Source organism: Furipterus horrens, unplaced genomic scaffold (genome assembly GCF_987537825.1).
Source record: "Furipterus horrens unplaced genomic scaffold, mFurHor1.1.pri manual_scaffold_6, whole genome shotgun sequence".
Taxonomy (NCBI): domain Eukaryota; kingdom Metazoa; phylum Chordata; class Mammalia; order Chiroptera; family Furipteridae; genus Furipterus; species Furipterus horrens.
The window spans coordinates 84,143,172-84,158,820 of NW_028327176.1; the positions used below are offsets into that span (position 1 = coordinate 84,143,172).

The window sequence follows — 15,649 nt, forward strand, 5'->3', positions numbered from 1 at the left end:
CCATGGTTCTGTTCCTGTTCTGGTTGTTTGCTTTGTTTTTTTGATTCAGTTATTGATAGTTGTGAATTTGTTGTGATTTTACTGTTCATCGTTTTGATTTTCTCCTTTTCCTTAAATTAGAGCCTTTAACGTTTCATATAATAGGGGCTTGGTGATGATGAACTCCTTTAGCTTTACCTTGTCTGGGAAGCACTTTATCTGCCCTTCCATTCTAAATGATAGTTTTGCTGGCTAGAGTAATCGTGGTTGTAGGTCCTTGCTTTTTTCATTTTGGTTACTTCTTACTAGTCCTTTCTTGCCTACAAAGTTCCTTTTGAGAAACCAGCTGATAGTCTTAGGGGAACTCCTTTGTAGGTAACTCTCTGCTTTTCTTGTGCTGCTTTTAAGATTCTCTCTTTATCTTTCACCTTTGACATTTTTAATTATGATGTGTCTTGGTGTGGTCCTCTTTTTGTCTATCTTGTTTGGGATTCTTTTTGCTTCCTGGACTTGTATGTCTATTTTCTTTGCCAAATTAGGGAAACTGTCTATCATTTTTTCAGATAAGTTTTCAAGTTCTTGCACTTTCTCTTCTCCTTCTGGCATTTCCATGATTCAGATGTTGGCACATTTGGAGATGTCCCAGAGACTTTTTATTCTCTGTTGTTTTTAATTCTTGTTTCTTCATTCTGTACTGGTTGAGTGTTTATTTCTTCCTATGTCCAAATCATTGATTTAAACCCCAGCTTTCTTCCTTTTACTAGGGGTTCCCTGTGGACTTTTATTTATTTCACTTAGTGTATCCTTCATTTTTTTCCCCTTATGCCTTTTCTGTACTCAATGAGTTCCCTGAGCATCCTTATTACCAGAGTTTTGAACTCTGTGTCTGACAGGTTGTCTGTCTACATTTTATTTAGTTCTTTTTCCGGAGTTTGGATCTGTTTTTTCACTTGGGCCATATTTTATTGTCTCCTCAACTTGGCAGCCTCCTTGTGTTTGTTTCTGTGTATTAGATAGAGCTGCTTTGACGCCCTGTCTTGGCGCACCTGTTATGTTGTAAGAGGAAGAGCCTTAGGTATTGCCAAGGGGTGGCCCTCTGTTTCACTGCTTTGTGGCACTGTATGTAGATGGGGTCAGAGAGGGAACAATGTCGCTTGCTCAGCACTCAGCCTGTTTCCAGTCACCTTACCCACTTCCCATATGCACCTGGTACCTCTCTAGCTGTTTCCTACATGGTGGTTCCCAGAGTGGGTGCGTTTGCAATTATTCTGGGACTGTGGGGGCCCTCTAAACAGAGATGGGCAGTTTCTTCTGCCACCCCAAGCCCCACTGGTTTTCATAGCCAAAAGCTATGAGGCTTTTTTTCCCCAGCACTGGAACTTTGGGTTGCAGAGTCTCGTCTGGGTCTGGAATCGCTCCCCAGGTGTCCCTCCTGGCTTTTATCCACCAGACTTGAATGTGGGACCGCCTGTTCTGCCAGATGCCGCAGCTGCCTCGCCACCACCACTACACCATCTCCTCTCCACCCCAGCTCCCTGTTTCTACCCGTCCTACCCATCTGGATGAATATTTCTCCCTTAAGTCCTTGGTTGTTGGACTTTCATACAGTTCAATTTTCTGGCAGTTCTGTTTTTTGTTTTGGGGTCAGCTGTGATCCTTCTTATGGTTGTATGAGGCGGCAAGGTGTATCTACGTATGCCTCCATCTTGGCCAGACGTCCTCTCTTCTTTTTAATTCTCGAAGACTTCTGTTTAAAGAAAAATTTATAGGGGTGACATTGGTTAATAAAATTGTATAGGTTTCAAGTGTACAGTTCTATAACACAGCACCTGTACATTGTATGTGTGTTCGCCACCCACTGTCAAACCCCTTCCCGTGGCCGTGTATTTGAACCCCATTGCCCTTTACTACACACCCACCCAGCCCCTGTCCTTCTGGCAGCCACTGTAGTGTTGTCTGTGCTTACGAGTTTTTAATCTGTTTGTTTGTTGCTTTCAGTTTTATATCCCACATGAATAAAATCATATGGTTCTTGACTTTTTCCAGCTGACTTATTTTGCTTAGCATGATATTCTCAAGATGTATCTATTTGTCGCAAGTGGCAGTATTTCATCTTTTCTTGTGGCTGAGTAGTATTGCATTATATGTATGTACCACGTTTTCTTTATCCAGTCATCTATCTGAGGACACTTAGGTTGTTTTAATGTCTTGGCTACTGTGACTAATGCTGCAGTGAGCATAGGGGTACATATATATCTTTCTGAATAAATGTTTTTACATGTTTTGGGTGGAGACCCAGAAGAGAAATTGCTGGTTCATATGGTAATGACTCGATTTTTTTGAGAAACCTCCATACTGTTTTCCATAGTGGCTATATCAATTTACATTTCTACCAGCAGTGTATGTGGGTTCCTTATTCTCCACTACCTCTGCACCACTTAGTACTACTCGTCTGTCTTACTAGTAACAGCAATTTTAACAGTGTGAGTTGGTATCTCATTTAGTTTTGATTTGCATTTCCCTAATAGTTAATGAAGTTGAGCTGTGTTCATATATCTGTTGTCCTTTTGTATGCCTTCTTGGGAGAATTGTCTGTTTAGGTTCTCTGCCCATTTTTAAAACATTAAATTGTTCTGTTGTTGTTGAATTGTATGATTTATTTATATATTTTGGATATTGTCCTTTTATGGAAGGTGGTTGCAAATATTTTCTCCCATTTGGTTGGTTGCCTTTATTGAGTTGGGTGCATATATCTTGATATTTGCTGTGTCTTCTTGATCTGTTGTCACTTTTATCATTATGAAGTATCCATCATTGTCTCTTGTTACCTTTTTATCTTGAAATCTCTTTTGTCAGATATAAGTATGGCCATACCTGCTTTTCTCTGGGTGCCACTTGCTGAGAGAATCATTTTCCACCCTTTCTCTTTGAATCTATATTTTTCCTTAGAGCTAAGATGTGTCTTCTTAGGCAGCATATGGTTGGATTTTATTTTTTAATCCAGTCTGCTACTCCATGACTTTTTATCAGAGAGTTCAATTCCTTTACATTTAGGGTGATTTTCAACGTATGAGAATTTCCTATAGCCATTTTATCGTTTGTTTTCTGATAGCTCTGTGTCTGCGTTGTTTCTTTTCCCTTGTGTTTCTGTGTGTTTTAATTGGGTGGTATCCTATGATTTTTTTCCCCTATGTTTTCTCTTTTTTAGGTCATGTGTCTCAGTACTGCTTTAAAAAAAACTTTTTTTGTGTGTGTGTGTGTGTGTGGGGGTACTCTTAGGCTTATGCAAAAGAAGGTTTCATATATACTGTAGTTCTTTTCTTCTATGTGCATCTTATCTCCATTCCCCTTTGCAATTTCAGACCTTTACCTCCTCCCCCTTTTATGTTTATATTTAAGTGTATAATACCCTATTCTGAATCAGGGTTGCAATTTCCTGCTTCTTTCTGTTAGTCTTCTTACTCATAATTCTGTATCCTTTTGTTTTTTTGCTTGTTTTAGTTATAATAACCCCCTTCGATATTTCCTGTAAGGCAGGTCTTGTGGTTGTAAACTTTCTCAGTTTCTGTATGCTTGGACAAGTCTTTAGTCCTCCTTTATATTTAAAGGATAACTTTGCTGGGTATATTATCCTTGGCTGGTAATTTCTCTTTCAATCAGTTAAATATTTGATTCCACTCTCTCCTAGCTTGTAGGGTTTCTGCTTAAAAATTCAATAGTAACCTAATGGGCTTTCTTGTATAGGTTATTATATTCTTTTCCCTGGCTAACTTGAGAATTGTTTCTTTGCCATTAACTTTTGACAGTTTCAGTATAATGTGCCTTACAGATGGCATTTTAGGATTTGGATAATTAGGTACTTTGCTTGCTTTTTGGATTCGAGGATCTAGCTCTTTTCATAGGTTTGAAAAGTTCTCATCAATTATTCATTAGAGTAGGCTCTCTGTTCCCTTCTCCCTCTCTTCCCCTTCTGGTATAACTATTATATTGCTTTTTCTGGGGGAGTCAGGTAGTTCTCATAGCGTTTATTTATTTACTTGTTTATTTATTTTACTCTAAAATCTTTCTCTTCTATCTGCATCAGTTCCAGAGTTTTATCTTTGATATCACTAATTATTTCTTCCATTTGGTCAGCTCTATTTCCTAAGTTTCCTAATTCATTCTTCATCTCTCTTATTGAATTTTTAATCTCCAGAATCTCTATTTGCTTCTTTTTTAAGGTTTCGATCTCTTTGGCAAAACACTCCTTCTGTTTTTTTGATCTTATTTCAGTGTTCATTAAACTGCCCATCTGTGTTTTCTCGCCTCTTGTTGAGTTTTTTTCAGAACTGTAATCCTGAATTCTCTGTCATTAAAATCACATATTTCCACATCTTTAAATTTATTTTCTGGAGCGTTTTCATGTTTTCTGCGCTGCCTTGTCACCTTGGTTACCATGGTATTTGATGGATTCTTTCTCTGCACAGGTATTTATAAGAATGAAATCTGCTTTTTAAAAAAAAGAAAAAAGTAAGAGTGCCACTTCTGTATTTAGTAAGTTGATTAGAAGAGGTCTTTCTGTTATTTCCCAGTAGGTGACACAGAAACGCAAGTTTTTAAGTTTCTCTTGCACTGCTCTGGCATCTCAGATCTCAGCAGGGGAGCAGAAAAATGCCCCATATTCCCTGGGAGGTGAGCATCTTCTCTGTGACCAGGTGGGCTTTGTCTCATAGTGTCACCCCCGGGGGGGGATGTTGTGTCCCGTCATTGTGGTTTTAATTCGCATTTTCCTGATGATTAGTGAACATCTTTTCATATGTCTGTTGGCCACATGTATCTCTTCTTTGGAGAAGTGTCTATTCAGGTCCTTTGCCCATTTTTTAATTGGATTGTTTGCTTTTTTTTTTTTGGTCAGCTTTACAAGTTCTTTATAAATTTTGGCTATTAATCCCTTATCAGATATATTGGTGAATATGTCCTCCCAGTCTGTGGGTTGTCTTTCTACTTTCACTTCTCTTATTTAACATAACACTGGAATTCCTAGCTATGGCACTCAGACAAGAAGAATAAAAGGCGTCCAAATTGGAAAAGAAGTGAAACTATGTTTATTTGCAGATGACATGATACTTTATAGAGAGAACCCTAAAGATTCCACCAAAAAACTACTAGCACTGATAAATGAATTCAATAAAGTAGCAGGATACAAAATTAATATCCAGAATCAGTTGCATTTTTATATGCCAAAAATGAACTATCAGAGGGAAATTAAGATAACAATCCCATTTACAATCGCTTCAAAAAGAACAAAATACCTAGGAATAAATGGAACCAAGGATGTGAAAGACACCCCCCCCCCCCCATAAACCCCTGTGCTGTGGAAGTGGACAGGAGGGTATGTCCCTCTCTTCCAACCACCTTCCTGGGTTTTGGTACCACTGCAGCACGCCTTTTTTGTGTTCTGCTGGGGCGGTGCAACGCACGCATGCGCCGCAGTCTTCAGTGCTTCTCCACCCCTCCCCGTTTGCAGGCGGAGGGGCCTTGCCACCATTACAGTGGGACAGGAAAGAAGACATTTTTAAAAACCTGGCCGCACTGTGCTGGTGTGAAGTGGCTCAGTAGGTTAGGCGTCGTCTGGCAAAGAGAAAAGTCTCCGGTTGGATTCTCACTTGGGGCCCATGCTTGGGTTGTGGGTTTGGTCCCCTAGTGGCTGGGAGAGAGTGTCTGAGGAGACCCCCCTGATCTTCTGCCTGGGGGACAAGGGCCATTGCCTGCCAGGAGATGAGAATCTGACTGAGGGCAAGCCCTCTTTATGTAAATATCTAACCAATACTTTTTTCATTACTTTGTCCTCCCATTCCCCACTGTCAGAGATACTTGGCGCGCCTTTCAGTTCAAGAAAGCTCCTAGGGTTCCGTCCCCTCTAGGACATCAGAGTAGAGACATCTTAGACTGAAGTCACTCACCCCACCATCTGCCTCCCAGCTTCCAAAAGGCTGCTGCTATCTGTCCCCTGCTGTAGTAACTTCTTCCATTGCCTTTGAGAACAAATATTTTTTCTGTTCTCTTAGGAGGGTTTCAAGAGGGCAGGAAGGTAAACCCGTGTGTTTGAGTTGCTATGTTAAACAGGGAGCCACCGGCCTTTTCTCAGCTTCCTTTCATTAAAAAGTAAGTAAATAAACAAGCACCTTGCAGAATGTTTAAAAGGCAAAGTTGTTGGGGAAGCAACTGTCGTGGGATCAGACAGAACACTGTGGTGGAGGCGACGCGTTCGTACCATGGGGAAGTTCACCAGCGCCAGCACAGATGTGAAGCTGACCGACCGCAACAGGAAGGAGTCCCTGATCCCTCGTGGGGACAATGCAAACAGACAAGAAGTTCAGGAACGGACAACCTACAGTGATAAAAGACAGAAGAGAAGTTACCTCTGGAAGCAGGGCCCCAGGGACTCTTTATTGTGCAAGAAATGCTCTGTGCCTTCATGTGAGTGGTAGCGTCAGAGACGTGCGGTAGCCCCTCTTACCCAGGGTTTTGTTTTTAGCACTTTCAGCACCACTCAGTAAGCCATGGTCCAAAAATACTATATGGAAAATTCCAGAAATAAACCATTTATAGTTTCAAACTGTGCACCGTTCTGAGTAGCGTGATGCTCTCTCACACTGCGCAGCTCCGTCCTGTTGGGACGCGAACCGCCCTTCGCCCAGCATCTCCGCAGAGCGCACTCCTGACCCACTGGTCACGCGGATTAGCGGAGCAGCCGTGGCGGCGCTGCACAGCTGCGTTGTTCTAGTTAGTAACGGCCCCAAAGCACAAAGGCGGTGACGCCCACCAGGCAGACACAGCGAGGAGACGCGTAACTGTGTTTCTTGAAGTGGAAAGGTGAGCACAGTAGAATAAAACCTTTTGAGAGAGACCACATTCACGTAACTTGTATTACAGTACATTGTTATAGTTGTTCTGTTTTATTATTAGTTATTGTTAATCTCTTACGGTACCTAATTTACAAGTTAAACACATACCATAGGTGTGTATGTGTAAGAAAAAAACAGCATATATAGGATTTGGTACTCTCTGCAGTTTCAAGCATCCCCTGGGAGTCTTGGAATGTATCCCCCAGAGCAAAAGAGGGACCACTGTATACATAAAGAAAAACTTAACTAGCTGCACACTTGAGATTTCTGTGTGTTGCACACAACATTGCGTGTGTTTCATACCCAGTTAAAAAATGGAGGGACATTGTCAATTATTGAGTGCTTGCTGTATGCTGGACACTAGGTCTGCTTTTCTTTTCATTTATTCATTTAATGAGCGCCTACTTGTCCTAGGCACTATCTAGGTCCTCAGGTCCCAGCAGTGAACAAAAAATTAGACGGAGCCCCTGCTGCATGATGCTCCCAGTTAATATCAAATAATCACACTCATAAAAGTGAAGTGACAAGTAAAGGGCATATCTGTATGCAGAAGGGGTGTCTCCTTGCCTGGGTGGGGGAGTCAGAGAGGCTCCCCTGAGGAAATGAAGTTGAAGCAGAGATCTAAAGGATGAGGAGGAAATAACCAGCCAGGAGGGGAAGAGGACATTTTATGTAAGTGGAACAGCATGTGCCAAGGTCCTGTGGTAGGAAGAGGCACGCCACGTTCAAGAGGGCAGCGAGCAGCATCAAGCAGGGCACTGGTGATGCAGGGGAGATTGGAGACGCAGGCTCAGGGAGCTGAGGTGGCTGCCCCAGACCTCCTGGCAACTGCAGCAGTGGGTGGAGGCCAGTATTATCTAGTTCTCCTTTTGCTCACTGAGACAGAGAGTGTGGACGTGAACGGGAGAGGCTGCCTGTTTCCACCTCCGGTGGGGTGCCAGCTGTCCTCATGCTCGCTGCCTCTCAGCTCCACAGGGCCTGCTGATGGGGGTCACCATGGAGCTGTGCCCCAAAGAACAATGCTGGGACACCCTGCTGAACATCTGCGTCTCCTGCAAGTCCATGTGCAGTCATCCAGTTCCACGCTCCTGTACAGCGTTCTGCAGTGAGTTCTGGGGCCTGAGCCAAGGGGATGGCTTCCCAGCGGCCCCTCCGGCCCCACTGCTCTTGGGTGCCTGAGGAGGGGTTGTGGAAGGACACATACGGTGTGGCATCTCTTTACCCTCATCTTTCTGCTGTGGCCACACTGGCCTCTCTGCATTTCCTTGCGCATGCTGCCTTCTTTCCCACCTCGGGGCTTTGCACATGAAAAGCATTTGCTCATCTTCTTCCCTGGCCTCCTCCTACCCAACACTGAGTGTCAGCCCAGATGTCGGAGGGCTCCTCTGACTGCCCAGGGGGAATTAGGCTCCCTGTCCTGCTCTGTTCTCCCTTTCTTTTGAAACTTTTTATTATAGAATTATTGGACATAGAGAGGATAACATAATAGATCAGCTTTAAAAGCATGCCTTTCTATTCCCCAACCAATTGTTTTAGCTTACGTATTTTAAAGCAAATCCAAGAACTCATGTCACTTACCTGTAAATACTAAATCATGAATCCCTAACATATAGGGTCTTTAAAGTATACCTTCAATGTCTTATCACCCCCAGCAATGATGCCTTAGCATTGTCTTTACTCAGGCCATACCTAATTTTCTCTGGTTGTCTTGAAAAATACAGTTTGCTTGCTGTTCTTTTGCATAATTTGTTATTTTCTTTAATGGAACTAATCACAACTTGTATTATGTTCTGTCGTGTATATTTGCTACATGTCTGTTTCAACTACCACAATGTGAGTTCCTTTCCTTCCTGGAACTTAACACAGTGACTGACACATAGCAAGTGCTTCATAAATACTTGCTGAGTGGAGCTCAGAGAGGCTTAGTGACTTGCCCAAGATCACACAGTATGATAGTGGATAGCCCACCCAACCTGAAGGCCCCATCCCCGCGCCCCACCGTAGGCAAGTGACCTTACGCCCTGCCCTTTGTCCCCGCCCCTGGCTGCCACTGGCCGAGGGCTTCCTTTGGTAGGCGAAGATCGGCGCTGCCATTGGCCGACAGGGCCGCCGATCACTGCCCCTCTGGCTTCCTCCTCCCCTGCTCCCGCCCACCAGACTGCCCCGCCCCCGGGAGTGCGTAGAGGCTCCAGTAGCACCTGCTGCGGCTGCGGGGCGCCCGGGGCACTGGTGGCGCCCCGACCGCAGGGACCCGAAGCGGCCCGGCACCTGAGAGGCGGGCCCGAGCGCAGGTAGGCAGCGGGCCCAGGAGGCCGCGTCCATGGGCCCGCGACGGCCGGGCGGCAGGGACCGCGCGCTCTGTTGGGGGCGCGGGGCGCGGGGCACGGGGCGGAGGTGCCCGGGCGCGCGGTGCATCGGCGCACCGTGGTGCGAGGGAAGGCCCGGCCCGCATCCCGGCGCTTGCGGAGCCACCGTGCGTACGCGGCCCGGCTCTGAGGCGGCGGCCGGCCGGGGCATGCCGGGGAGCCCGCGCTGAGCCCGGCCTCCGTCTCCCGAGCCCGCCGTGGATGGTGCCGCCGCCGGCCGCCGCGCAGCGCGCCGGACCGGGCCGTCGGGCCTCGCCGCGCAGCCGCGCTGACCACACACTTGTCACAAGTGGGAAAAATACATGTGTGAGGGGAGCTCCAGGGTCCTTGAATAGCCCTGTGGCTCCGCTTTTCTGTAGTCAGAAGTTACAGTGAAAACTGGGGCCACCGAACTGGGATCCTTCATTGCAGGAGGGCCAATTGCGTCTTGGAATGGCAGGGGCCAGGAATTTCCCGAGTCTGATTATTTTCCTTTCCCCACGGCAGGGTTACATGGGTGAAAGACTGTAGGCGCCTTGGGGGAAAGCCAGGAGAAAAATTAACAGTATACAGTTTGGGTAGTGTACTGGGGTCCTTCCTCAAGGGGTCTGCAGACTGGCTCAGTCAGGAACACAGTTAAGGAGCCATGACTCTTTGTGTTGGTGATTCAATTGATATTTCTGCTTACTTGACCTAGGACTCTTCTGCTTATATAGATTAAGTAGGAGTTTAATAGACTGCCCATGTTAGCCCTGTCTGGTGTGGTTCAGTGGGCTGAGTGTCATCCTGTGAACCAAAATGTTGCTGGTTCAGTTCCTGGTCAGGGCATGTGCCTGGGTTGCAGGCCAGGTCCCTGGCTGGGGGTGTGTGTGAGAGACAACTGATGGATGTATCTCCCTCACATCTTTTTCCCCTCTCTTTCTCCCTCCTTTCTCCACTCTTTAAAAACAAATAAATGAAAATCTTCAAAAGAACCAAACAGACAGCTCATCTGCTTCTCTTCCAGGAGCACCATGATCCACTAGCCAGAGCCAAAGGCGTCTGTGAATGAGATTGTCCTGGTGATGTGTTTGGCTCCGCCACCCTCTGTCTTTGACCGGTGAGGACCATTATTTGGCCCCTGCCATTCCAAGACGCAATTAGCCCTCCTGCGATGAAGGATCCCAGTTCAGTGGCCCTAGCTTTCACTGTAACTTCTCACTGCAGAAAAGAGGAGCCACAGGGCTATTCAAGGACCCTGGAGCTCCCCTCACACATGTATTTTTCCCAGTTGTGAGAAGTGCGTCCTTTGGGTCCTCCTGGCATGGGGTGGGCAGGTCCTACATGACAAACCCACTCTAACAGGCTAATTTCCCTCGATGTTTCACCTTCACTTAGTGTGCATCCCCTTTTGGTCCAACGGGCCAAACTAACTGAGAATGCTTTCTAACCCCTCGAGCTACAACGTCAAGTCCAGAATCTCTGCTTAGTGGTCCTAAATTAATAAAGTCGGCCTGATCCACCTGTAACAAAGAAGAGGCCTGGCCCTGTCACTGGCTGACCTTGAACTGCCCCTCCGGGCCTCGGTTTGCTCATCTGTAAAAGGGGAAGGGAAGGGGAAGAGGTGGGGAGCCAGAATGAGCTTTACGTCAGCTCCAGCTCTAACACTGCTCTTTCTTTTTTTGGCTCCTCTCCCTGCTGACTTTACTCTGCCTTAAGGGATCCCACTTCCTCCCATCTCTTACCCCAAAGGACCCTCCCAGAAGGGTGGTAGGGATGGGGAACAATTGGGACGCTGAGGATTGGAACATAGAGGGCCTACTGGCGGTTCCAGGCCCCAGATCATCACTAGATCTCCAGCAGGAGCCATGTGGAAGGGGGACCAGAGCTCCCCAGGGGAAGGGCTGGGGGAAGGAGGGGGCAGGAGAGAATGCGTAACAAGTGAGTTTGGAAATCAAATGAGATCTGAGCTTCCCCCCCCCCCCCTTGAATCCCTCTACACTCTTGCTTTTAAAATTCTTATTTTCTAAGGAGAAAGAAAATGCTAAATTGCACCCCCTTTCACAAAGGAATGGGAGCCTTAGTGAGTCACTCCGGAGGTGAACGCCACCTCCAGGGCTCTGCGTCTGCCCGCGCAGGCCCGCACAGCTGTGTGGCCACCAGCCCCCGTGGAGATCATGTGCGAAGAGGGAGGAGGAGTGGGGGAGCCTCCTGCCCGTCAGTGGCTCTGGGGTGGGGGAGCTGGGTCCTCGCAGAGGGGCCCACCCTGCTTCCTCCAGGCTCTGTCCAGGGCTGCATCTGTAAGGTTCACTTGGAGATGGGGCCATGGCCCAGGCATGTGGCCCCCAGAGGGCTTGGTTCAAGATGGGGTGGCATGTAGGGGCTTGGGCCGTAGCCTGTCTTTGGGGTGAATTCAGGACAGTGAGGGGAGGTTTTGTGGCTCTGGGGAGTGAGGTCAGTGTGTGCGGCCAGGACTGGCAGGGAGCAGGCGCCTTTGCACCTGAAAACCAGAGTTCTTGAGTGTCAAGCTGGTCTCTCCAAGCGTCCTGGTGAGGCTCCTCTCCAGGACTGGCGTGCCGGGGGGCTCAGAGCTGCGGCTCTGTCCACGGAAGGTGCCTGCGGTGGGGGTGGTGTGAGGGCTTCTCTTCTGTGAGGGTCAGCCTGTTTGTGTGCAGACCTGGAGCAGGGGAGGCCAGCGAAGAGGCGTTTCTCCTTCCCAGATGACCTGCTATTCTGGAGGGAGGGGCAGTAGCCAACTGTTAGCTGGGGATGGCGAACAAGGGTTGAAAGCAAAAATAGAAACGCGTCGGGCTGTGTCTGGGAGGGGCGCCGAGTTCTGGTGGATGGAGAGGCCTCTTCTGAGCCGTCTGCTGCTGATACCATGTTTGCTTGGCTCTCAGTGTTTGCCGAGCGCATCATGCCCTGCGCCCCTGACCTCCTCTCCTGGGGAGGGACCTAGGTGTGCGGCTGCGGACTGTGAGCTCTCAGGGGCTGGGCTGTTCTGGCAGTCTAGTCTGCCTTTGCGAGGCGTGGGGCATCTGGGGCCGCCCATCACTCACCCACCTCTGACCTTTACTGGACTGCTCCAGAATGGTTCCGATCACTACCCTCCTGATCAGAACTCCCTGGGGCCTCCCTTGGCCTGTGGCTTCCTTCTCCTTTCCCCACCCCCACTTGCCGCCTCCTGCCTCCCTTGGGGCTGGTCCCAGCTGAGCAACCCTGGAATCATCCCTAGTGGTTAAAAAAAAAAGCTATTTTCAGCTTTCCCATCGTTGCCCAGTGTGGGGGGCGGTGGTGGTGTTTACCCCGTTTGCTGCCTGCTTGTTTCCGTTGCACAGTGTGACCTGAAGCAGTCGTGAGAGCAGGTCCCGGCCCTGATCCTTGGTGCTGGGGCTTGGCACCAAATGGGGAGCCTGGGGACAGAGGCCACCTGGGCCCCATCTTTGCTTAACAGCAGCAGCCTGGAGTGGCAGGTGGTAGGAACGATCCCAGGGGAGTCATCGGAGACCCCGCTGGGGGAGGGGCTGCTTTCCTGCTGCTTGCTTACCAGAGAGCTGGCCAGTCATTGAGGTAGGGGGTCTCTGAAAGCGCCCCCAGCACCCTCCATTGAGTCTGTGGCCCCAACTGGGCCTCCCTATTGGGTGCCTCGGTCCCTAGCCTCTGATCTCCATGTCCCACAAGGGGTCCTGGAATGATGGGAGGGGGTGCCCTTCTGTGTAGGCAGAGGGGGCCCTCTGTCCCCTCTTTTGGGGCTCCCCCTGCTCCCGGCTGCCCTCCTGAGGAGCCTGCAGGTGGCAGAGCCATCAGTAGCAGATGCTATGGGAGCTCCCTTTAGAGGGAGGAGAAAGTTCCCTCCTTATGGAGCAAGAGTCTGGAGGGCGGGGGGTAGAGGGGTGGCATCTGGGGCTCAGGAGAATTGTTCCAAGTAACTCAGAACTGTTAGGAGCCAAGTTGGCAGAGCAAATGAAAGTATGATAGCCAAAGCTATTAATCACTAATTAGTTCCTAAATCAGGGAATTAATGGTCATTTAAATGGCATATTTATGAGATACCAGCAGGTCTCCAAAAAGCACATTTTTCCCAAAGCAACTGATTTGGCCAGCTGTGTGCTGCTGGGAGCCCAGGATTCTAATCCCACTCCACCCCTCCCCTAAGGAACCTGACAGGGGGCCAGTCAGCTTCCTCCTGGAGCTTCCCTCTTCTCACCTGCAAACAGAGTCAGGCCCTTCCTCACTGACCTCACTAGGCCCTTGTGAAGACATTAAGGAGTGAAGGCCATGAGAATCCCTGGCAGTGGTGGAAAATGCTGTACAGAATTTAGTGTGAGCCCTGAAAACATCCTTGGAGTTACGAAATCTGGCCCCCCTGTGCTGTTCATAGCCAAGGGGGCCAGGATGAAGCTGGCGGCTGCAGTCACTGCTTGGTGGTTGTCGAATGTGTGGCTGGGGCTGTGACTGAGTAAAGGCTCAATTTGTGGCTTCCTGGCTCGGTTTGAGATTGGGCTCGCAGCCTGGTCTGCAGCTGGGTCTCAGCTTGTTCTCAGATCGTGGTCGGGACTTGATCTGTGGCGAGTTCAAGGTTCAGGCTGCGGCTGAAGTCCAGGTTGGGGCTGTGGGTAACCTCAGGATAACCTGCAGCCTGGGGACACAGCCGCAATCCTTGAGTACCAGGCCTGGACCGACGGAGCAGCCCGGTCGCCGCAGAAGCAGGATTCCTTTTGAGTCCTTCAGGATCTGGGCTCCTGTACCCCAGGAGACAGGTCCTTCTCGGACTCCTGGCATGTCCCCTGAAACAGCTGAGCAAACACGCTCATCAGTGGCGCATACAGCAGTTTGGGAGATAGTTAGGACGTGTTTCTCTAGCAACCAACCCCCAACCAGCACTGGTTTCCTTCAGTAATGCCTTTTTCTGGAAGCAGCATCTCTCCGGGCCTCTTCTCCCTCCCTGGGTGGGCCCCACAGCCCCTCTAAGTCTGAGCATGGGCTGGTTGGCCCTGGTTCGGTCTGGTCCCCACACTCATCCTGACCCAGAGAGGAGGCCGAGGACCTGCTCTATGGGACACTTCCTCGAGGGGGCCCTCCTGGATCTACCCTGCGCTCGGCCATGCTGAGCATAACAAGAGCCTTCTCTGTGCCTATCCCTGGACCAGTTAAGGCTATGAGCCTGGAAAAGATGCCTGCCAGCTCCCTGCCTGTCTTGGGGGTGCAGGCAGCCCCATGGGGCAGGCAGGCTTGGACCCAGTGGGCACAGGCAAAGGATGTTTTGGGACGTAGCTCCAGGCACATAGGACAGAGCCCTAGGAAGTTATGCTGGGGAGAGGAGAGAGGGACTGGCCACGCAGCAGGAAGCAACCTGTGGGCACTGGGGGACAGGCATCCCCAGCCTCAGGGGGAGGAGGCGGTTCCAGTTTTGCCCTCTGGCCTCCCATTCCAGGGGCCTGAGGAGGAAAGGGGAGCTTCTGCCTAGGAAAGGAGTAAAGAAAGGCCTGTGGATAATCATGGTAACTTATGTTCCTTAACAGACCCTCTTACAGCACTGAGTGCCAGGCATTATGCTAAACCTTTTTCAAATATTCATTCATTCAATCCTCATAGCAACCCTATGCAAGGACTATGTAAGGACCATTACTCCCCTTTTACAGAGGGGGGAACTGAGGCACAGCATGGTGCAGAGTGACATTTACTACAATCATCAGTTGTTAAGTGGCAGAGCTGGGTGTGAGCTAGCCGCAAGTTGGAGTGGGAGTGGGAGTGGGACAGTGGTTCCCGTGACAGGGGAGGCCGGCCGGGCTCTTGGAGGGACTGCGGAGAGGAGGACGGCCCTGAGGGGCCCTCTGCCTGCGGAGCCTCACACGGACGCCACCATCTCATGTGCTGCATCCTGCACTTGGGCCTCTGGGACACCAGGCCAGACCTGAGACGCAGTGAAGGGTGATCTAAGAGTGTGCTGTGAGGCTGTGTGTGTGTGTGAGGCTGTATGTGTGTGTGTGAGGCTGTGTGTGTGGCTGTGTGTGTGTGTGAGGTTGTGTGTATTTGTATGTGAGGCTGCACGCGCGTGTGTGTGTGTGTGAGGCTGCGCGTGTGTGTGTGAGGCTGTGTGTGTATGTGAGGCTGTGTGTGAGTCTGCGCGTGTGACGCTGTGTGTGTGTGTGAGGCGGTGTGTGTGTGTGTGCGCGTGTGAGGCTGTGTGTATGTGAGGCTGTGTGTGTGTGTGTGTGCAAGGCCGTGTGTGTGTGTGAGGCTGTGTGTGTGTGAGGCTGCACGCGTGTGTGTGTGTGTGTGTGTGTGTGTGTGTGAGGCTGTATTTGAGGTTGCATGCGTGTGTGTGTGTGTGTGTGAGGCTGTGTGTGTGTATGCGAGGCTGTATTGTGTGAGGCTGTGTGTGTATGCAAGGCCGTGTGTGTGTGTGTGTGTGTGAGGCTGTGTGTGTGTATGAGGCTGTGTGTGTATGTGAGGTTG

General features: G+C 49.3%; 1 protein-coding gene across 1 annotated transcript in view; it reads left to right on the forward strand.

The window, feature by feature from the left end:
- LOC150006673 (membrane-associated phosphatidylinositol transfer protein 3-like) overlaps positions 1–15,649 on the forward strand; it is a 61,534-nt gene that overhangs the window by 5,935 nt on the left and 39,950 nt on the right. The window contains exon 2 of the mRNA XM_090281987.1: positions 7,834–7,971. Within this exon, the coding sequence (XP_090138113.1) occupies positions 7,851–7,971 (121 nt within the window). The 5' untranslated portion in view covers positions 7,834–7,850. The remainder of the gene's footprint in view (positions 1–7,833; positions 7,972–15,649) is intronic.